The following is a 19,723-nucleotide window of genomic DNA, read 5'->3' as shown; positions in this document are numbered from 1 at the left end:
ACTGAGAGATTCTCTCTGTTTTGTGAGGCACAAATTGTCTCAGATCTCTGCCTCAGAGCTGAGCTGACACAAAATGCATCCAAATTCTCTCCAAAACTCTGGTTTCCATGGCGACATGTGTAATGGAGGAAGGTCAGGATCCGGAATTAGATCAGCCCTTCCAGTTTGTGGATAAATACACTGGGATTAAGGGGAACATGAGCAAGGTCCATGGAGTAGAAAATTAATGAGGTCTGAGCAGCTTCAAACCTCTTTTGAGGCTCAGCCACCGTAAGTGCAGCCGTGGCTCCCCAGCAGGGTAACTGCACACTACAAGGTCCCAAGGATCATGCAAAGAAAACTGTCACAGAACAGCCCTTCCAGAACATGACATTGCTGACACAGATGCAGATGGGCTGAACCACAGCGTGCACACTCCCAGCTCCCACTGACACACAGCCAGGACAGCTCCAGTCACTCCCCAGTTCCACACCACTCACGGTTTGGATGTAAAAGCAACAGCTGCTTTTTAGAAAAAAGTTTAAAAGTACCTGGTTTGATGCCTACACTGAAAAAGGCTGAGCTCCCCAAAGGGGCAAGTTAGTAACAAAAGTGCTAAAATGTACTCTTGAACTATTTTCTTCAGTTATTAAAAAATACAGATCTGATTTTAACTTTTCCTGAAATAGCATTTTTTAGGATGTTTTAAAGTTTGACTAAGCTTCTGCAAGAAGCACAGAAGAAAAAAAAAAAAACAATCACATCCTAATGGCTGTAATAACTCACAGCTGGCACAAACCCCAGACCTGCTGTCTTTTGAAACCCAATACATGAAATTTAAAAGTAGTAGTGCAAACATTGGAAGTGACTGTTAATGCACATGGATTCTGATGCTTTTACATGCACAGCCAAAATGCTTTTGGTGCACAGCTATTAAGCAGAACCATTACATCCTGATAACTTGGCTGTAACTACCTCTCAAGTTGTGAGAAACTGGGCAGTTTATGATTCATGCCAAAAGTGAAGAACAAAAGACATAGATAATAAATAATAATAAACAGAATCTGGTCTTACATATCCTAATGGAGGCACCCTAATGGGATGGCTATCAAATCTTTCAAAGTCAGCACATCTGGAATATTCCATCTAATCACATTTCTGTAGGTCCTCGTTCTCCCTCTCAACCACTTCACTCCAATTTCAGGATCAGTAACAATTCCTGTATTTTTAACAGGCTGTGTTTCTACATTAACACTCCCTGTTGTATATCCAAATTTCATTGTTGGTTTTGTGAGAAAACCCCAAATTTCACAGTTGGTTTTTTGCTGGGGGAACACCTTCAGACAGAAGGTGTTTTTAGCAACTCAAGGATGTTAGCACAGCCACAGCTTGGAAAACACTTCCAAGACAAGGGGAAAGAGTCATGCTGGGACAAGAGGGAGAACAAAAAGGGTTCTTGTGGTGACACCTGACATTCTATCCCAAATCCTGCTCACCTGACCCACTACCAGCGCCTGCTTCATCTTACCCAGGCACTGTGAGTATATTTTAACACTTGCATTTTGAGATACAGAAATGCTCAAAACTAGCTCTGCTCAAACACTTCAGGGAGTGTGCAAGAAGTTCTGCCCTTAATAAATTAACTCAGGCTTCATTCCTACACACTTAGAAACGATCTTTACAAACCCTCCACAACACGCAGTCGTTTCCAACATTTAGCCAAGGTTTATTCAGGGACCGAAGCTGTTTGCAGTACTCACTGCTACTCTTTTTGGTGCCCAGGGTCTGCCCATCCTCCAGGGAGTTGGAGCCCACGGAGGAGCTGTCCTGGCTGTCCTGGTGGGGCAGCTGCAGGAATCCCTCGCTGGACTCGGAGCGCGTGGGCGTCAGCGTCACCGACTTGAGGCGCTCGCGGTTCCCGTCCTTCTTGGACTTGATCAGCTTCCTCATCTTCAGCGTGATCCAGTTGCCCCTTCTGTCAGCAAAACCACAGCACATTCACTGCATTTACACCACACTGCTTAGGCCTGCAGAGCCAACTGATTTCTGTGCAAGGCAGACGTGATTCTGCTCCCGTGAATGTAATGGAATCTCCATTTTCAGCGGGAACAGAACAGGCCTGCCGTGCTTTAGAGCTGGTTTATTTTACACCATGTTTGTTCAGCAGTACCTTCTTGGTGGAGATGGCTCATAGAATTTATACTGATCCATTATCTTCTCCTCCAGTTTCTCCTTCTGCCGCCTCAATTCATTTAGTTTGTCACTGCAAACAGAAATTAATGATAATTTATGCTTCAAAAACATACACAGGATGCGTGGGCAGCACATTCCTCAGGGAGTCTGTTATCTGACAATTGCCACCTTTTGTGTGGAATTCCCACATAACCCTTGGTTCTTATTGAAAAAGCAAGAGATACAGCAAACAATCAGCCTTAGGCTTAACTTCATGATATAAAATGGAATAAAATTCCATTTGCCTTTTTTACACATTCCTCCTTTTAAAATAAAGTGCTCTATCATTTAGATAAGCACATTTTCTCTTCTCTCAAGTCCACTAAACAAGTTTAGATTACAAATCTACAAATTAATCTACAATGTATATAGACTCATGTATGAGTATTATCAATCTACAAAGACAGTGATTACAAATCTAAACTTTGCCAGTAGCAGAATGAGGAATAAATATCAGTTTTATTCATTATCTTCATCATCAGTAATGAACACAGTTGCACTGATCCTTTAGAACTACAAATATAATGGTGATATTTTGAGTTATCTGTTTTACATTTATCATTGAAATTCTTATTTTAAAGAGAAACATTTCAGAAGCATCACATGTCTTAAATTCTATAGTCAACAGAAACTTTTTTAGAAAAATGCAGGTATTGGTGTCACTGCCCTAATCCCAGTGACCTCCTTGTTTTCACAACTCACATGTACTGCCTTTGCTCTACATGGAACAAATCCTTGCTTTCCATGTTCTGCTCCAGTAATGTTCTGTTCTGCAGCATTAAGGTCTGGATTTGATCCAGCAGGTGTCTGTTTTCCTCCTCCAGGTTTCCTTTCAGTTGGCTGAGCAGCTGTTAAAACAGAGGAAATTGCCCATGCATTTATATGTGAGTGTATTTTACACACAGATAATGAGATTACCAAGTAAATTTAGGTCTACACAGGGGTTCTTAAATCAAACTCAAAATGAAATAATGAATCAATTGATAAAAGCCTCTTTGATGCTTTAAATAATTTAAACCAGTTTCCCTAGTATGAGCCTGAGATTGTGTATTGCCTGTACAGCAAATTAATTAGTCTTTGGATGCACTTCATTATCTATAAATGACTGATACTCCAGCACTCCATATGATTTTATGGACCCATAAATACAATTATAAAAAATATTCCAGTGATTACAGCCATTACAAGCAGCAGAATTCCCACATACCTCACACTGATTATTCAGCTTTGTTGATGTAATATCCAGTTGCTGGTACTGTTCTTTGAGTTTGGAAAACTCAGCTTCCAACCGTGTTTGCTCCAGTTTGGAACTGTTCAACAATGTTTTCAGATTCTTGTGGTCAGTCTGTAGCACTTCATTCTCCCTCAGGAGCTGAGTGTATGTGTGAGAGAGCCTGGGATGCAAAGACACCATCAGAGAGCGCTGGAAATGAATTTGTTACCCACACTCCCTCTGAAACATGACATTTCCAACTACTCCATAAAATATATACACAAATTCTTTGCTGTCACATACTGTAAGTTGTCCCAGCCTCATTCTCCTAGTTCTGCCTTTGAGCCAAGCACTGCTCTCTGTGTATTTAAATACAAAGCAGCATCTCTATGTCACAGCTGGATTTAAGATGCCGCTTTTCAGAATAAAAGAATCTCACAAAACAGCCAGGATTTCCTGCCAACACAAAACAGGAATGGCCCAAACTTTGGCAGTCATGGAGGTTACACATTTCCTGGGCTCCCTTTGTCCCTCCTGGGCCCTGCCACGTTCCTTTGTCCCACATGCCCCCTCAGGATATAATGATTATTTTTGTGGGATCATGAATATTTGGAATAGCAGCATTAGGTGTCAAAGAAATGTGAAGAACACCACCCTTGTTTAGGCTGTGTGCTCAGGTGCCAGAACTCTCTTTACCTTTCATTTTCATCCCGAAGTTTTTTATATTCTGCTGCCACAGTTTCATGTTTCTCACTTTGCTGTAGCATTTTGTCCTGCTCTGTCTTGAGAACCTTCTCCAGCTCTTCCAGCTGCACTTTCTGTTTCAGCAACTGGTTGTACCTGCAAAGACAATACAACTGGTTGTACCTGCAAAGAGAACACAACTGACTGTGCCTGCAAAGAGAACACAACTGACTGTGCCTGCAAAGACAATTCCTTTTTTGGAATGACCAAAAACAAAGGGCTTTTGATGAAATGGCCTCTGTTAAAGTCATAGTCTAGTGATTGAGTGATGCTGATTTCATTCTATCATTTTATTAGAAAGCTATGGAAGCCCAGGGCACAGGGAATATTTCCCTGTCTGCTCTGGGGTGCCCTGACCCCCAGGGCAGCACTGACTTTGACCCTCATTCATGAAGAAAGTTTCCTAGACTTCAAGATAGAATAGAATCCACAAAAGTGTGAAATAGATTATAGAGAGCAGTATAGCTGTATCACTTGGTGAAAAATTTAGGTTTTGGGATTTTTAGTGTGTTGTGGAAATAGATTATAGAGAGTAGTGTAGGTGTGTCACTTGGTGAGAAATTTATGTTTTGGGATTTTGAGTATGTTGTGGATGGAAGCAAGATGGAGGGCACAGGGTGTCAATCTGGGTTTCTTCTTCCTCCTTCTCCATGGGTTTGGGTGGCATTTTGTAATTGGGCAGAAATGTCCCCATTGTGGGCTCCTTGGGATCAGTTATTGGATTAAAAGGGAAAATAATCCAGGTGTCAGTTCTTAACTGGATAGTTTAGTCTTAAAAGACCTTGGAACAAGAGATTGTTGGCCATTTTGTGCCTTCTAACGAAAAGCTGCCCAACTGACAGCAGTGAGACTGTTTAAGTGATAAGAAATAATAAACACCTGAGTGTGAACATGAAATACTGTCTCAAGTGCCTTCAGTCCAGACCCAGAGAAACCAACAACTGATAGCCCACAGCCAGCCATTCCTACTGAATGTTTTCCTGCATCCTCACCTATCCTCCAAGTCCTTGTGCTCCACCTCCAGGTTCTTGTGGGCAGCCTTGAGGCTGCCGTGCTTGGCGATCAGGGACTCGTACTCGGCGGCCTGGCGCTCGTGCAGCTGCTCCAGGCGCTCGTGGTCCTTGAGCAGGGCCTCATAGAGCCCCTTCAGGTCCTCGCGCTCCTTCAGCACCGCCTCGTTCTCGCTCTCCAGGGCCGACTGCTGGATCAGCAGCTGCGCGTTCTGGTTCATCAGCGACGTGCTCTGCGAGTTCAGCGTGGAGTTCTCAACCTGCAGCCACAAACAGCAGCGCTCGCAGTTATTTATCTCCCACCTCCCAGAGATTTGTTGGGTTTAACCCTTCTCGACCCTCTGGTTGTTCCACTGGCAAGCCTTGTATTTGTAGGGAATGCCCTGATGAAGGCAGGAATGATGCATCTGACTCCATGTTCTCAGAAGGCTAATTTATTATGTCATTATTGTATATTATTATTATTACTATATAATACTATAATATTACAATATCAATAACATTAGCATACTATATTAATATCACAATATACCATATTATTATGTTCTATAATATACTATATTATGACATTAATACATTATATAGTAATAAATATTATGTCATAATAATATTGTCATATTATATGACACTATCAATAATATTAACATATATTAATATTATCATATAATATTTTTGTGTTCTATTATTATAATACTATATTATAATATAACAATGTCACTATATTAATATTAATATGTTATACTAATATTATAATATATATTATTATTTTATTATTATACTATTATATTAAAGAATACTATACAATACTAAAGAATACAGAAAAGCTACTCAGTGAATGCTAAAAAGATAATAATGAAAAAAAAGATAATAATGAAAACTCCTGACACTTTCCAGAGTCCTGACACAGCTTGGCCCCGATTGGCCAATGAGTGAAAACAACTCCCAGCAGAATGCAATGGAACAATCACCTGTGGGTAAACAATCTCCAAACACATTCCATATCTGCACAGCACAGGAGAAGCAAATGACATAAGAATTGTTTTCCTTTTCTCTGAGGCTTCTCAGCTTCCCAGGAGGGAAATCCTGGGAGAAGGAATTTTTTCAGACAACCTTTTCTTACATCCCAGGAGACAGCTCCAATTCAAAATGTTCCAGGAGTATTTCTTAGCAGAAAGCATTGAAGCATGTGATTGAATTGACTGGGATGGATCAAATTATTATTTATCTTTCAACATCTGTTAAAATGTGATCTTGCTGACAGGGCTGTTTTCCCCTAGCACTGAGATACCTTGGAGAAACAGATCACCAGTGATCCTGATAAAAGCCAAATCTGTGACATGACTGAAATAAAAGGGACTTTCACCCAGCCATGGAGATTTATGTTTTAAAAAATTCTGAAGTGTCACCATGAAGTCTTCATGGCATCCACACATTGTTTCACACTGAGAATTCCAACAGGAACATCCATTTAACAGAGAGGGAGATAAACAACAGCACCTGGAAGGAACTATCCATGTTCTGTCCTGTGCTCTTTTGTGGAACAGCACCAGCTCTCCAACAACAGTCCCAGGACAGTATTCATGTGTATTAATACACTAAAGCTTTCAAGATTAAACAGTTTTAAAATGCCCCAATCAACCAACAACTTCACTTTTTGTGCCTCTGGAGAAATCCTTGGGTATCTTAAACTGGTGCTTGTCACCTGACCTGCACCAGCTTCCCTCTCTTTCCCGTGCAAGAGATGAAAACCACAAACTACTGAGCCTTCTAATACCCTCGGGGTATCTATTAAGGAAAAAAAAAAAAATTCCATCTCTCACTCCAGTTCCTGCTGTTACCAGGGAACAAATCCCTTCCTGCTGCAACTGCAGGGTTCTTTGTTACATATGAGAAAGCTGAATCTTTCACTGGAAATGAAGTCATGTCTGATGGCATGGGTGTGCTGGGAAACTTCCCAGGCTGAATCCTGACTTGGGTTAGGTCAGAATTCCCAGTTACCCCTTCAGACATCCTTTCCCTTGGCTGCTCCTTATGGGTATCAGCAGGAAGAGAGGAATTAGCTGCTGAGGAACAATTCTGGCACAGTCCAGGTACAGCAGCTCAGCCTGCACTTCAGATTTAGCCAACAGCTCATCACTTGGATTTTCCTGAACATATTTCAACTTCCACTTGGATTTGCAGTTCATGGAGAATTGTTCTGCCAGAGAGGAGAGGCCTGTGCTGCTGGGCACGAAGCAAAAATGGAAGCACACAGATATTCCTGGGGTTTGGTGATGAAGGGAATTACAAAGCACTCAGAGAGCTCTGAATCCCAGCAATCCCCTCTCAACTGGTTAAATGGGACACCCCCATGTCACATCCATTGGTTCTTAACAACCAGAGGTGGCACAGGGTGTGCACCCATGGCCTGTTTGACTGGAGTGCTAGGCACTAATGACATTTCAGTGTGGCAGCAGAAAGTGCATCCATAGGACAACAATGTTCTGCTTTCCAGGGAGAGGCAGGAGGAGACTCCAGGCATCCACCAAATCCATCATTTGTTCCATTTAAACAGTCCTTGACATCTTGATTTCCATCAGCCCTCCATCCTTTCTGACACTTTATTATTTCTGCTGCATTGTGGGGTTTTTATCCCCTCTTGAGGTAGTTTTGATTCTTAGAACACCAAAAGCATTAAACTGATTAACAAGAATATTTAATGTGTAAAGAAAAAAGATAAATATTTAACAACCCTATTAAACTGTAAGGGCAGCATCTGAATTTCGGCCAGAAGAGCTGCAAGACTCTGGGGACAGCCATTTTTATAATTTCCATGGTCCTTTTTGTAATTTCCAAGGCTACATGACCTTTTTTACTGCCTCTCAATTATTTAAATTCAGGTCTTCACATATTTATGTAGCTTTTAATTTTCTTTTGGTTTTTGAAAATCTTCAGTATTTAAGTATCTTGATTTTCCTTTTAGGTATGGCTTTACTTTTTTTTAATATTAATAAAAATAGATAAAATTTATTAGAATATGGTTGGACACACTACTTCCCTGATCTAATTTAGATGCATAAATACAATAAAATCTCAAGGAATCTTGAAACAATGGATAAGAGAATCTACTCTAAGATTTTACATTGGACAAAGAATTACAACAGATTTTTAAAAATGTAGCTATTCATCAGCAAACAAACTATTTTTGACTGCAGAGTGCAGATTATTCTCACATCACCTTCTTTCCCAGGTCTCTGCAGGAAGCCAAATGTGATTTTAAAGCTAACCATAACGACGTACTTTAAATTTTCATTGGGAAAAAAACATTTTAATTTTATTTTTGAAAGCAAGCTAAGGCAGCATTACCTGCAGCTTGGCATTCTGAGTTTGCAGAGTTGTGTTCTGCTCCTGCAGGGACACAGTCTGTCTCTGCAGGGCCAGGATCTGGGCCTGCAGGTTGTTGTTCTGTGTCTCGAGCTGCTTGAGCTGCGTTTTCAGCGCCTGCTTCTCCGCCTGCAGTGTCGCGTTCTGGGGGTGCAAACCACACAAACCTCAGCTCCCAGCTGCTCCAGGAACCCCCAGGTAAAACAGAAGAGTTCTCCAGACCACAGAAAGCAGCAGGAGCATGCAGACATTTACAGGGTGGGATAAAACTGCAGAACAAATGCACTTTTGGGGGATTTCTCACTGGAAAAACAGGGAACAGATGTTGCACCTATGGAGGAACAGGAAAGGAATCTCCAGGACTGGGTAAATAGAGATTATATAACAGGGATTGGAGGGAGAGCTGTGCATGCCAAAGGGCAAACTCAGGTTTTTGCATTTCCTTTGAAAATGCCTGTCAAGTGCTTTATGGCATCCCACAGAGCAGAATCCAGCTGCTACACACACTGCATTTATTTCAGATTGTGCTCAGGATGGAAACAAAGTGATAAATTAAACTGTCTTAACAGCACCCTCATTTGCATTACTGCAACAGCTCACCACAAATAATTACCACCAGAACCATATTTAAAACACATCTTACATTCCTCTCCACCTCGATTAATCTATCTTTAACTTTCAGTAATTCTCTAGTAGTCTCCTGATTTTCTTTCTCCCACTTATTGACAGACTGATTTCCTTCTCCACTTCTTGGAGGAGAATTCTGAACCATCCTTTCCTCTTCTTGTCTCTGCTTCAGAGCTTCGTAGTTCTTCTTCACCTGGAATTATTTAGGACAACTTAGGTTAGGTTTAGAATTTTCCATTTTGCACTTCCAAATTTATTACTTTATTACCTAACCATGACCCTTCTCAAGGAGCAGGAAGTGCTGTTACGGCATTTGTGAATTTGCTTTTTGCACATGTTTGGGGAGATGATGTACAAATTATTTATGGATATGGACAGTTTAACCCCAACAAACAGCAGACTTCTATTTTTAATATTTTATTTCCGTGTTTTTAATTGTACCCCCCAAGTTTTATACTAAAATTCTACAACCAAGAATTGGTTGAATTGATAGAATTTCCTTTTTTAACCAATCTACTCAGGCTGCTCAAGGTAGGCCAGAAAATGTAACTGGAAATGACATCCCAAATCAAATCAACTCCAGGTTATTTATCCAGCTGACATTTTCATGGCCAGTGAATAAGTTCAACAACTTCTCATGTGATTTCAACACAGTCTTAAAAGCAGTCACAGTCCTAAAAGCATTCACACCTTTGTCCTGCTTTCTATGACCTGAATGATGCCCATTTTTTGCTGTCTTACCCAAAAAGTGTAGGAATAACACCAGCTCATTTAATATTCCAGAAAAATGCCCTTTTTCCCTTACTGTTTTCAGCTCCTGACGCAGCTGCTGGTTCAGATTTGTTGATTCCTCCAAACGAGCCTCCAAAGCAGCAATTTTTTCTTCTTTTATTTCCAGAGACTTCTTGAGCGTGGATTCTAATTTAGACTCCAAAAGCTTGTACCTACTGGCCAACAACAACAAAAAAAATCTGTATTTTCAATAATTATTCCAGGTATTTACATTCCAAAATGTTCTAGAAAAGACTCATAGCTACACTCAAAAATCCCTGAGTGCTGTGGTCAAAAGTATGAAGACACTTCAGCATCCACAGCAAGTTCTATGTCAAAAATAACCAGAAGATGGTTGTCAAAACCATTTTTGACTTTTTGACTCCTCCTTTCTTTTAAAACATGTTAGAGCCAGAAAAAGCCCCATTGAGGCACACCAGGGGGTGCTGGGTCTCTCTGCACCATTAGTGAGTGGTGCCTGGATTTCTTCTGGCTCCACTCCAGCCCATCCAGCAGGGACCTGAACTCAATTAGGATGTGAAGTATTTGGAGAGCAAGATTTTCATCAGTTCCCATTTCCTGCAGCTCCAAAGGGAGGCCAGGGAAGGAGATGGAGCACAGCCCTGTGCAGGTGCACACTTGTTTGGTGCATCAATGTGCAAATTGCTCACCCAGCACAGCTGCTGGTATTTTAAGACTGCTGCCACCCTTGATGCACAAAGCTTCCATTTTTAACCACATTCATGATACCGTAGGGCACCTAAAACCCCCCAAAATATCAGTTTGAGAGAGAAGTGGTCAGATTAAACTGGATTGATTTAGAACTGCACATTCTTTATGGGAAATACAAACCAAATTCATTAATACCAAACCCCACACTCATTAATCACTCCTAAGCAGTTCAGTCCCTGTGCGTGGCTCAGAATGTGGAGAACACCCCACTCCTCCCCACAGCTGGATAAAACAAACCCAACCCTGATAGTCCCCCTTTCTAATCCTGGCTGCTGAAGGATCCATCAGTTTAGTGAAGGGAATAAAGTGCAGCAGACTCCTGAATGGACAATGGCATCAGAACCAGTCAGGAACTGGAGCAGAAGACGAATGGGAAAAGAATTAATAAGCAGAAAGCTGTCCAGTAGCATCATGCAGCACAAGGGGAATCTGAGAATTCCAGATCTGACAACTCATTCCCAAGGATTTATGGAATAGTAGGCAGCCTGTGACCAGTAGAATATACAGAATTTCACCTTCTTGGGCTGGAGCACAGATTTGGCTACAAGTAATTCCTGCTACTGAAAAATGACACAGTTCTATAGAAAACAAAGGAGGAAAAATAATAATAGCAGAGATACAATACCCACTTTGAACAATGAAAGATGGTACACATTTTTGAATATAACTGCAAGTAGGGTTATTTTGGATTCAGATCAAAATCCATAAATCTGTTTGTCCAAGGACAGCAGGCAAGAGAAAATGGGAAACACTTCCAAGTTAACTCATAAATCCTGGCCAGTTTAGACCTCAATAGAAACACTCTGAGGTGCTACCAAAGATCATTCCTTAAAAATCACAAGCAGCTCTTTCCCATCAGGAGGAGGAAAATGGTACATATTTAATTTCCATTACCAGAATGGCAGAGGCAGATGAAAAACTCCACTGAGAAGTGATTTTATCCACAATGAACCCAGCTCTTCACAGCCCTGATGGAAGAGCTGGCAATGACTCACCTATGTATTGTTATGTAAGGAAAGCAATCCAGGGATCTTTGGAGGTTAAGAATAATGGAAAATCAGGATATTCATGGGCACAGCAAAATTTCAAACCAATCCTAGCTCTCACTTTGATAGCAAACATTGCCCTTTCATGATCCTCCAGCTCACATGGAGCTTGGGAAGAAGCTCAAGTCAGCAGCAGAGCCCAACACCTCTAACCTAGAACTTGATTAAATGTTGCTCCATTTGGGCTTCAGCTAAGTTTAAGCTTCACCTTGGATCAAGATCTGGTGGTTTTTTATGTGGTATATTTACCTAAGGACACACCAAATGCTTATCAAGGGCTGTATGTGACCAGAAATACTTCAATCTGAACAAATCCAACCAGTTCAAGCTCTGAGAACTTCTCCTGAATTTATTTGGGAGCTGAGGAAGGCAGGGGAAAGGCACCAGCAGAAACCAAGAGGGGTAAAACACAGGACTCTGGGGCAGAGCACTGGCAAAAGGAAGCTGCATTCAAACCCCAGCTGCATTCAAACCCCAGGTGTTATTTGGGTGCCTTTGCACACAGAAGGCCCCAGATCAACCTCCATGCTCAGGACAATCAGCTGTAATAACAGACCATGACAGCAGAACTGCACTGGTGAAACTGCACAGCCAAGCTTGGCTGGAAGCCCACACTGTCACCAATTTCCCCATAATCCCTGCAGGATGAGGCAGAGGAGGACAATGCAGCAGAGGTAACAGATGTCAGGGCAGCAGCAGCTGCTTTGCAGTGCAGGTGTGCAGGAGTGATAGAGCCACCACCAAGGTCTGGAGACACTGGGTACTTCCCAGCCAGGGCAAGTGGGAATGCAGCTTTGCCTTCAGGATGGAAGAATTAGAAGGAAATGGTTGCAAGGAAAGAGTGAGACAGTTTAAGGTAATCACTATGCTACAAAATACCATTTGTGTCAGACAGGCAGACAAAAAGGGAAAAAAAATTACTTTGAGCTAATTATCTTTTACTGCTGCTGTTGCTGCTGCTGACTACAGCATAAAACATTTTAATTATAATTAACTGTATCTCCTGACATACTTCAATGAGTCTCTTAGCAACAAAAAGTGGCAACTCACTGTCACAGTCAGCTGAATGTGAAAGCAGCACACCAACTAATTAATTTCCAAAAATATCAAGTTCCTTTTTGGGTCTATGAGTGTGCCTTAAAAATGTTAAGAGTATGCACAGAACCAGTCTGTAAAATCACTTTAAGAATAAAAAAAGATCCTCATTTGTCCTTTTGTCATTCTCACCTGTCATCACTGCTCTGCTCATCGTGCAGGAGACGCTCCTTGTTCAAGCCAATTTTCTCAAGCTCGTGGGCCAGTTTTTCCAGATCATTGTTCATCTGTTGAGTCTTCAATTTCTCATTCACCAAGTCCTTGCACAGAAAAAACTACAGTCAGTATTTATAACAAAAAAAAAAAAATTCAGGAAAATAAAATAATGTAGTCTTAGCTCTAGGAGTGCTGAGACAAGGGTGTTTTATCCCTACATGACTGGAATAATTCAGCTTTAAGTCTCCTGGCAGCTGCCAGCTTTCAGCTGGATCAGACATTACACTGCAACTAGAATTTGATTTCCCTGTCCTCTCTTCCTTTCCCTTAAAGATTTTCTTTAGAATTTCCCTTTAAATTTGGTCTGGAACATGCCAGTGAAGGGGAAACATCCCAGCAATATGATATTCTTTCTTTCCATGACTGATTACAGAAATTTTGATTATCTAATGCATAAAGGTGTTAACAGTACACAGATTAATGCAAAAAAAAAAACCCCAGATCAGACACCCAGATACAATTTCTGTACATTATACACAGATTATGATGGGAATGGAAATTCCTCTGTATTTACCTCTCTCAAAGTGACCAAGGTTTTCTTATCAATGGTAGCTCTTTTCACCAGCTCCTTGTTTTCCTTTTCCAGCTCCTTCAGGCGCAGACAGGACTCTTTATACACAACTATTTCTTTAAACAGAGATTTATTTTCCCTTTCCAGATTACTGATTTTGACATTATTTTCTTCCAAGGTACTATCTTTAATTTCTGCTTGCTGTCGAAGCCTTTTATTTTCCTTTTCCAGCTGTTTCTTATCCTTTTCCAGTTGAGAACTCTCTTGTTCTAACAACTTATTCTCCTTTTCCAACTGCTCCAGGCGCTTACTGGAGATTTTTAACTCTTCCAAGTTCTTTTGCAGGGTTTGATTTTCAGTCTCTAAATCTTGTAATTCACTCTCTAATTGCTGAATTTTCTTATTGCTGTTTTCCAGGGCTTTCTGTAGCCTTTGGTTTTCTGTGTCCAAGCCTTGGTAACTGACTTCCAAGCGCTCAGTCTTTTTAAAAGAGGCTTTCATCAGCTCAAGGCTTTTTTTGAGCTGCTCCTTTTCACTCTCCAGCTCCTTATTTTCTAACTGTAACTGTGCCACTTTAATGCTCGTACACTTCAAGGATTCGATTGTCCTCCGTAACTCTAAATTCTCTTCATCCAGTTGGGAATTCTCCTTTTCTAAGGATTCCAATTGAAAAGTGAGGTTTTTCAGGCTATCCAAGGTTTTTTTCAGCTTTCTGTTCTCTGTCTCCAGGTCAGAGTTCTCTTGTTCTAAGGCCTCAATCTTCTCACAAGTGATTTTTAGGTTGGTGATTTTCTTCTGCAATAACTCATTTTCCTTCTCCAGACGATGCAGCTCGTTCTCTAATTCTTCTGCCCTCTCCCCTTTCTCTTTGTAGTGTTCCAGTTCTTTCCTGACTTGTTTTTTTTCAAATTCCATTTTATTTAACTTACTGCTGGTCTCTTTGATAGACTCATGGAGGATTTTATTTTCCTTCTCAATTTCTTTCATTCTTGCCTCAGCACTGATTTGTGAGCGCTGCCTTAGAGAAGCCACGGTTTGATTCAAGTGTTCATTTTCTTGTTCTAAGAGTTTAATCTAATTTGGGTAGAAAAATGGTAAAGTGATAAACAACTTGCCAACAAGGAATTGCTTTCATATATAAACTAAAAGATACTCATCATATCATATTCACCTTTTATTTAAAGTTAAAGAAAATCTCTGTTTATGTGAAGAATCACAAACATTATTTCAAGTTTGATAACAAAGTAAATCTTCAAATCTCCTCCTCTTGAATATTAACAGATAAACATAAGCCCAAAACTAATAAAGCACAAATCAAAAGAAAGCTTTGCCTACTTCCTGGCAAATTTAACTTTCATTTGTGTTTACCCATGTTTAGATTGCTTTTGCTCACACTCTGTGATTTGCAGAGCTGTGTGTCCACAAAGAACAGGACTGCAGCAAGTTCTGAACCAAACCTGAGATGGAGGGAGGTGTGGGAGCCACAAAAATCTCTTTATTTCATTTGGAAAAAGTAGAGGTGAGGGAATCCTGATCACATTCAACAACAATTTGAGAAGCAACACACCAAAGTTACACTGATTTTTGAGTGAAAAAGAACCTTTGGATATTCTGCTCCAAACCAGCTTCAGAGAAAGTAAATCATACTGGAATTATTTTCCTAGGAAACACTTTCCCAGATCTACCTCAAGGATAAAGGCAGAACCTACACCTTAATTTCAGTATTTCTTGACTTTTTAGGTTGCTCCAAATCATTTGAAATTATCTGGGCATGTAACACCAGACAGCAAAATCCAGCAAAACTGTTTGGATCAATATTTAAATGTACACTAATAACCCAGTGTAAGGGATGTTTCAACAATAAATTGTTTGGGAGAAAAGCAAAAGTGCTGCTTGCAATGAAAAACAGACTGAGAAAATTACAGGCTGTTCTCCCACAGTGAAATCTGAATGGAACTATTAATTACAGATCTACAGCTCTGCTCCCAGCAATGACAAACTGCTCTGGAATATTCACCAGAAACTCCTTAACAGGTGCCTAAAAACACAGCTCTGGAGCACCTGCCATGGCACTGAATAATGTCCATGAATTCTGCTTCTACAATCCCAAATCTAGAAAAAGTCCTGATAAATGCCTCCAGGATTTTGGGTGAGACCAAATGAATTTTATCTCATCCAAATGACTCCTACTGCAGTAAGTGTCAGCACAGGATTTTGGAAGAAATATGGAAGTTGCTGTTGACCCATCAGCCCCTAAGTAAATTATTTTAAAGCAGAAATAGGCCCACTGAAATATCAATCCTAAAACAAGATATGTATCTTTAAGTGAAAGCAAACCTTCCATGCCAAGCTTTTTTTTTCACCTCCCTCTTTTCTTCCTTCTGGAATTCCATTTACCAATAAACAGACTTTAAAAATACTTAGTATTTTCTGAAATATAATACTCTGCATTTCAGAATACTGGACTTTAAATTAAACTAAATGGCCATGTCATCAGGAGGTATAAAGAGAATTTATAAAAGCTAAAAGCAGCTCTGTAGTTATGATATTTTTTAAAAAATCTTTAAGGATTTTTCTCCTGGAAAGCTGACAGACCTCAGGAACAAAATGTAAACATTGATTATCTGCTGCTGTGGAATGCAACAGGTGCATCTGGGACTGGTCTCGTGTGGTTGTTTCTAATTAATGGCCAATCACAGCCCAACTGTCTGAACTGTCTCAGTCAGTGACAAGCCTTTGTTATCATTCCTTTTCTATTCTTAGCCACCCTTCTGATAAAATCCTTTCTTCTATTCTTTTATTATAGTTTGAATATAATATAAATCATAAAATAATAAATTAGCCTTCTGAAACATGGAGTCAGATCCTCGTCCCTTCCCTCATCCTCGGACCCCTGCAAACACTGTCACACAGGTCTAGTTCTGAAGGACTCAATTCCTAAATCTGGGAATTCCAGAACTCTTTTTCCACTCAGGAGGTGCCAGGGTCCATCAGGTACATCTTTTACAGACATTCAGATGCCAGTTTTTGGCAGTCACAAATCAATCCAGGTGCCCACAGCAGGAACCCCTCCCAGCGCAGGGCAGAATGATGGAGCAGGATTTGAGGCTGCTGGAATTCCCATCAATACTCCAACATTACTCAAACATTACTCCAAGCACTGCCAGCTCCTGGGACCTGCTCTCCTCCTCTGGGAGGTGTCTGGCCTCCCTCCAAAGTTCCCAATTTTCTCTCCAGGCTGAGCTGCACCCTCCCAGCAGCTCCATGAAGCTGTGGGAGCGTTACAAAGCCCTGAACCCGCAGGAAAGCCCCAGCCAGAAATGAGTCACGTCTCTCACTGCCTGCAGCTCTGAGCAAAGCTGTTTTCCTGCAGGAACCTCCTTTTGGCAAATCCACTGCATTTCCAATCCCTTTATGTCTGTAAAAGCCTCCAAAAGGGGAGCAGCAGAGCACAAAGCTGCAGTAAAACTTTGGGTTGTGCTACTCACTTGTCGCTCGGAGTTCTCTCGAAGTGCTTCAAGTGTCTTTTCAAGCTGGGCTTTTTCCTTCAGCAAATCTTTACTCTGATTTTGACTGTTCTGAAGACTTTGTTTCTCTTGGCTAATTTCATTCTCCAGCTCTTCAAGCTGGGAAGAGAAACAAAAGTTTGAAAATGTACTTAAGAATGACAGTCTTAGCTGGGTTGAAGGCACCCTTATAGAAATGAATAAAGAAGCTTAAGGGAAAGAATTAAACAGAATTTTCTAATCTTTAATTGAAACATTAATTTCTTCTGGGAATACATTTACTCCTGCCAGAATTTTCTCCCTGGCTCAGAACACTGTATCTATAAAGTATTTTAGTGTAAAAAAAAAAAAAAAGAGTCAGATTTTCTCAGGCTCTGGATATTTCCTCCAGCATCTTTTTTTTCTCTTAAAATCCCATTTCAGTGAGATTTATACTGCTCCTCCAAGACCCTTTTAACTTAGGAAGGTTCAATGTTGTTTGATCTTACTTAACTATTTCAAGAGATAATTAAGATGATTCCTTGGGAATTAAATATATGAGTTTGTTTTGTCAAGTGTTTCCAACTTGCAGAGAGCAAAGCTATTTAAAATTTAAAATACCCAAGCATGATTTCTCTGCCACATTTGAGTGGTAACAAGTTGACCTGAATGATATTTGTGTGTTTCTATTCCTTTCTTTTGGGCACAGCACAGAGGCTGCTCCAAAAAACAGCAGCTTCTTAGGAATCAGAAACTCATGGAAGCATGGAATGCAGTAGGGATTTCTTTAATTTTCTTTTTTTAATTATCTCTTAGCCACTCTAAGAATAGTCTTTCACCTGAGATAGCTGCTGATGTCAAAGCTATTTAAACATTTTCACTCCACTGTAATTAGCCCCAGCTTATTTTTTCCCTAATTTTTATTCTCTATAAATACCACTGAGTAAAATATTCTATTTGATACACACAATTTGAGGAGCAAAGTCCTGTAACTGAGCACAGTTAAACCTGACAAACTCCCCTCCTGAGCTGTTTATCAATTCCCTGACCCACCTTCTCCCTCCCTCAGCTGAAATGAGGACACAGGACCAAGTTTTCAGCTCAGACTCATCACTCACTCTCCACCTCTGCACACACACTTTATTCTGCTTCATAATTACCAAAATTAATGCTCTGCACTATTCTCAACCACTTCCATTACTCACCATATCCCCAATATATTATTATTTTTTTCCCTCACTGGTCACACTCTCACATAATAAAAAGAGAAACACCTCTTGGATGTGGTTTTACTTTTTACCATAAACTTACACACACTGTAACTCCACTCAGACCCTTGCAATGCCTTACCCAAAATAACAGCAATCCATAAAATCACCCTTTAGGAAGAAAATGGCAGAGAACATGAGGCAGCTCTCACACCATCCAAGCACACCCTGAGCTTTACCTTCTTGCTAAGTCTTTGGTTTTCTTTTTCCATTTTCAGAATCCTTGAGCTGCTGCCTTCCACAGAGCCCACTGCACTTTGCAGCTCTTCCACAGTCTTCAGCAAACTTTGGTTTTCCATTTCCAGCTTCAGCAACCTGCTGGATGTCAGCTCATTCACCTCATGGCCCAGTGATTTCTGTGGCACTGCAGGAGAAAAACACCATTATTCAAATAAAAGCTGACTTATTAGCCAGAATTGTTCAGATTCTGCATTTTTAGAGGATTTAACAGCCTTTGAAGGTCCTTCCAATGCCCTCTTGGTGACCAGAGCTGATCAGGATTAGAAATATTAGAAATTAAAATATGTTCTACTCTCCTAATCACAGCACAGATTTGTTTCCCACAACTCAGGATGTGGCTCCAAATTCCACAAGTGCTTTGCACAGAATCCAGTTTGTATCCAAGCATGTTGTACTGAAGAATCCAAGTTTTCACCACAGCTTTTCTCCTTAACTTGGAGAACAGCAAAGCCAGAAGAATCATAATCTGTGCTGCAGAGTACACAAGTGTGAATGGCAAATAATGGAATTTCCAGGTATTTATGGGGTTTACACAACTATTTAACTGGGCAAGACTTCTCATGGACAGCCTGTATCTCAATGGACACATGGGAATCAGCATTTCTCCAGAGGACGACACTTCAGAAATACATTTAATTTCCCAATGCTACCCAGCCTCTGAGACTTCAAGTTCAATAACTCATGTTTACCTTCAGAAAGTTCAGTAGTCCTGTTTATCTGCTCCAGCTCCCAGCCAAGGTGCAAAGACTCATCCATACTTTGTTTCTGAGCCATTTCTAGGGTCATGTTTTCCTCCATGAGCTCCTCAATCTTCTTTCTGTCCATATCACGCTCCTTGGAAATGATTTCACAGGTTAAAAGTCTCAATATGTGAAAAGTATTTCATTATCTATAATATAATATAGATATCAATAGAATATCTTTATTATGTTGTCACAGGGAAGGGCAAAGTGCTTTTTCTGGTCTGCCTAGACAGTGAGATGGGGGGGAATTGGGAAAAGTTGGGAGAACTTAGAAAGGGATTTGAAGAATTTTTTGTAAAAAGAAGATTACAAAGAACCTCTTCTCCTCATAACCTACAGCAATCATTCCCTACTCTTCCAAATTTTACCTCTTTCTGAATATTAGGAAGCAAAGTGCATGGGATAAACACAATATTTAAGTGACACTGATTCACATTAAAAAAAAAAA

The 19,723-nt window shown here is 40.4% G+C and overlaps 1 protein-coding gene across 1 annotated transcript in view; it reads right to left on the bottom strand.

Annotated features, from left to right (window-relative positions):
• Positions 1-19,723, bottom strand: part of CCDC88A (coiled-coil domain containing 88A) — a 65,278-nt gene that overhangs the window by 11,877 nt on the left and 33,678 nt on the right. The window contains exons 13-26 of the mRNA XM_058801670.1: positions 19,222-19,366; positions 18,472-18,656; positions 17,028-17,165; positions 13,543-14,613; positions 12,945-13,072; positions 9,974-10,112; positions 9,185-9,361; positions 8,524-8,685; positions 5,161-5,438; positions 4,121-4,264; positions 3,419-3,605; positions 2,914-3,059; positions 2,150-2,242; positions 1,740-1,954 (exon numbers count right to left, since the gene is read on the bottom strand). Coding sequence (XP_058657653.1) covers positions 1,740-1,954; positions 2,150-2,242; positions 2,914-3,059; positions 3,419-3,605; positions 4,121-4,264; positions 5,161-5,438; positions 8,524-8,685; positions 9,185-9,361; positions 9,974-10,112; positions 12,945-13,072; positions 13,543-14,613; positions 17,028-17,165; positions 18,472-18,656; positions 19,222-19,366 — 3,208 coding nt within the window. The remainder of the gene's footprint in view (positions 1-1,739; positions 1,955-2,149; positions 2,243-2,913; positions 3,060-3,418; positions 3,606-4,120; positions 4,265-5,160; positions 5,439-8,523; positions 8,686-9,184; positions 9,362-9,973; positions 10,113-12,944; positions 13,073-13,542; positions 14,614-17,027; positions 17,166-18,471; positions 18,657-19,221; positions 19,367-19,723) is intronic.

The sequence above is a fragment of the Ammospiza caudacuta genome, chromosome 3 (genome assembly GCF_027887145.1).
Source record: "Ammospiza caudacuta isolate bAmmCau1 chromosome 3, bAmmCau1.pri, whole genome shotgun sequence".
Taxonomy (NCBI): Eukaryota; Metazoa; Chordata; class Aves; order Passeriformes; family Passerellidae; genus Ammospiza; species Ammospiza caudacuta.
Note: the sequence above shows the minus strand (reverse complement) of the source record. Positions and strands in the feature narration are given on the sequence as shown.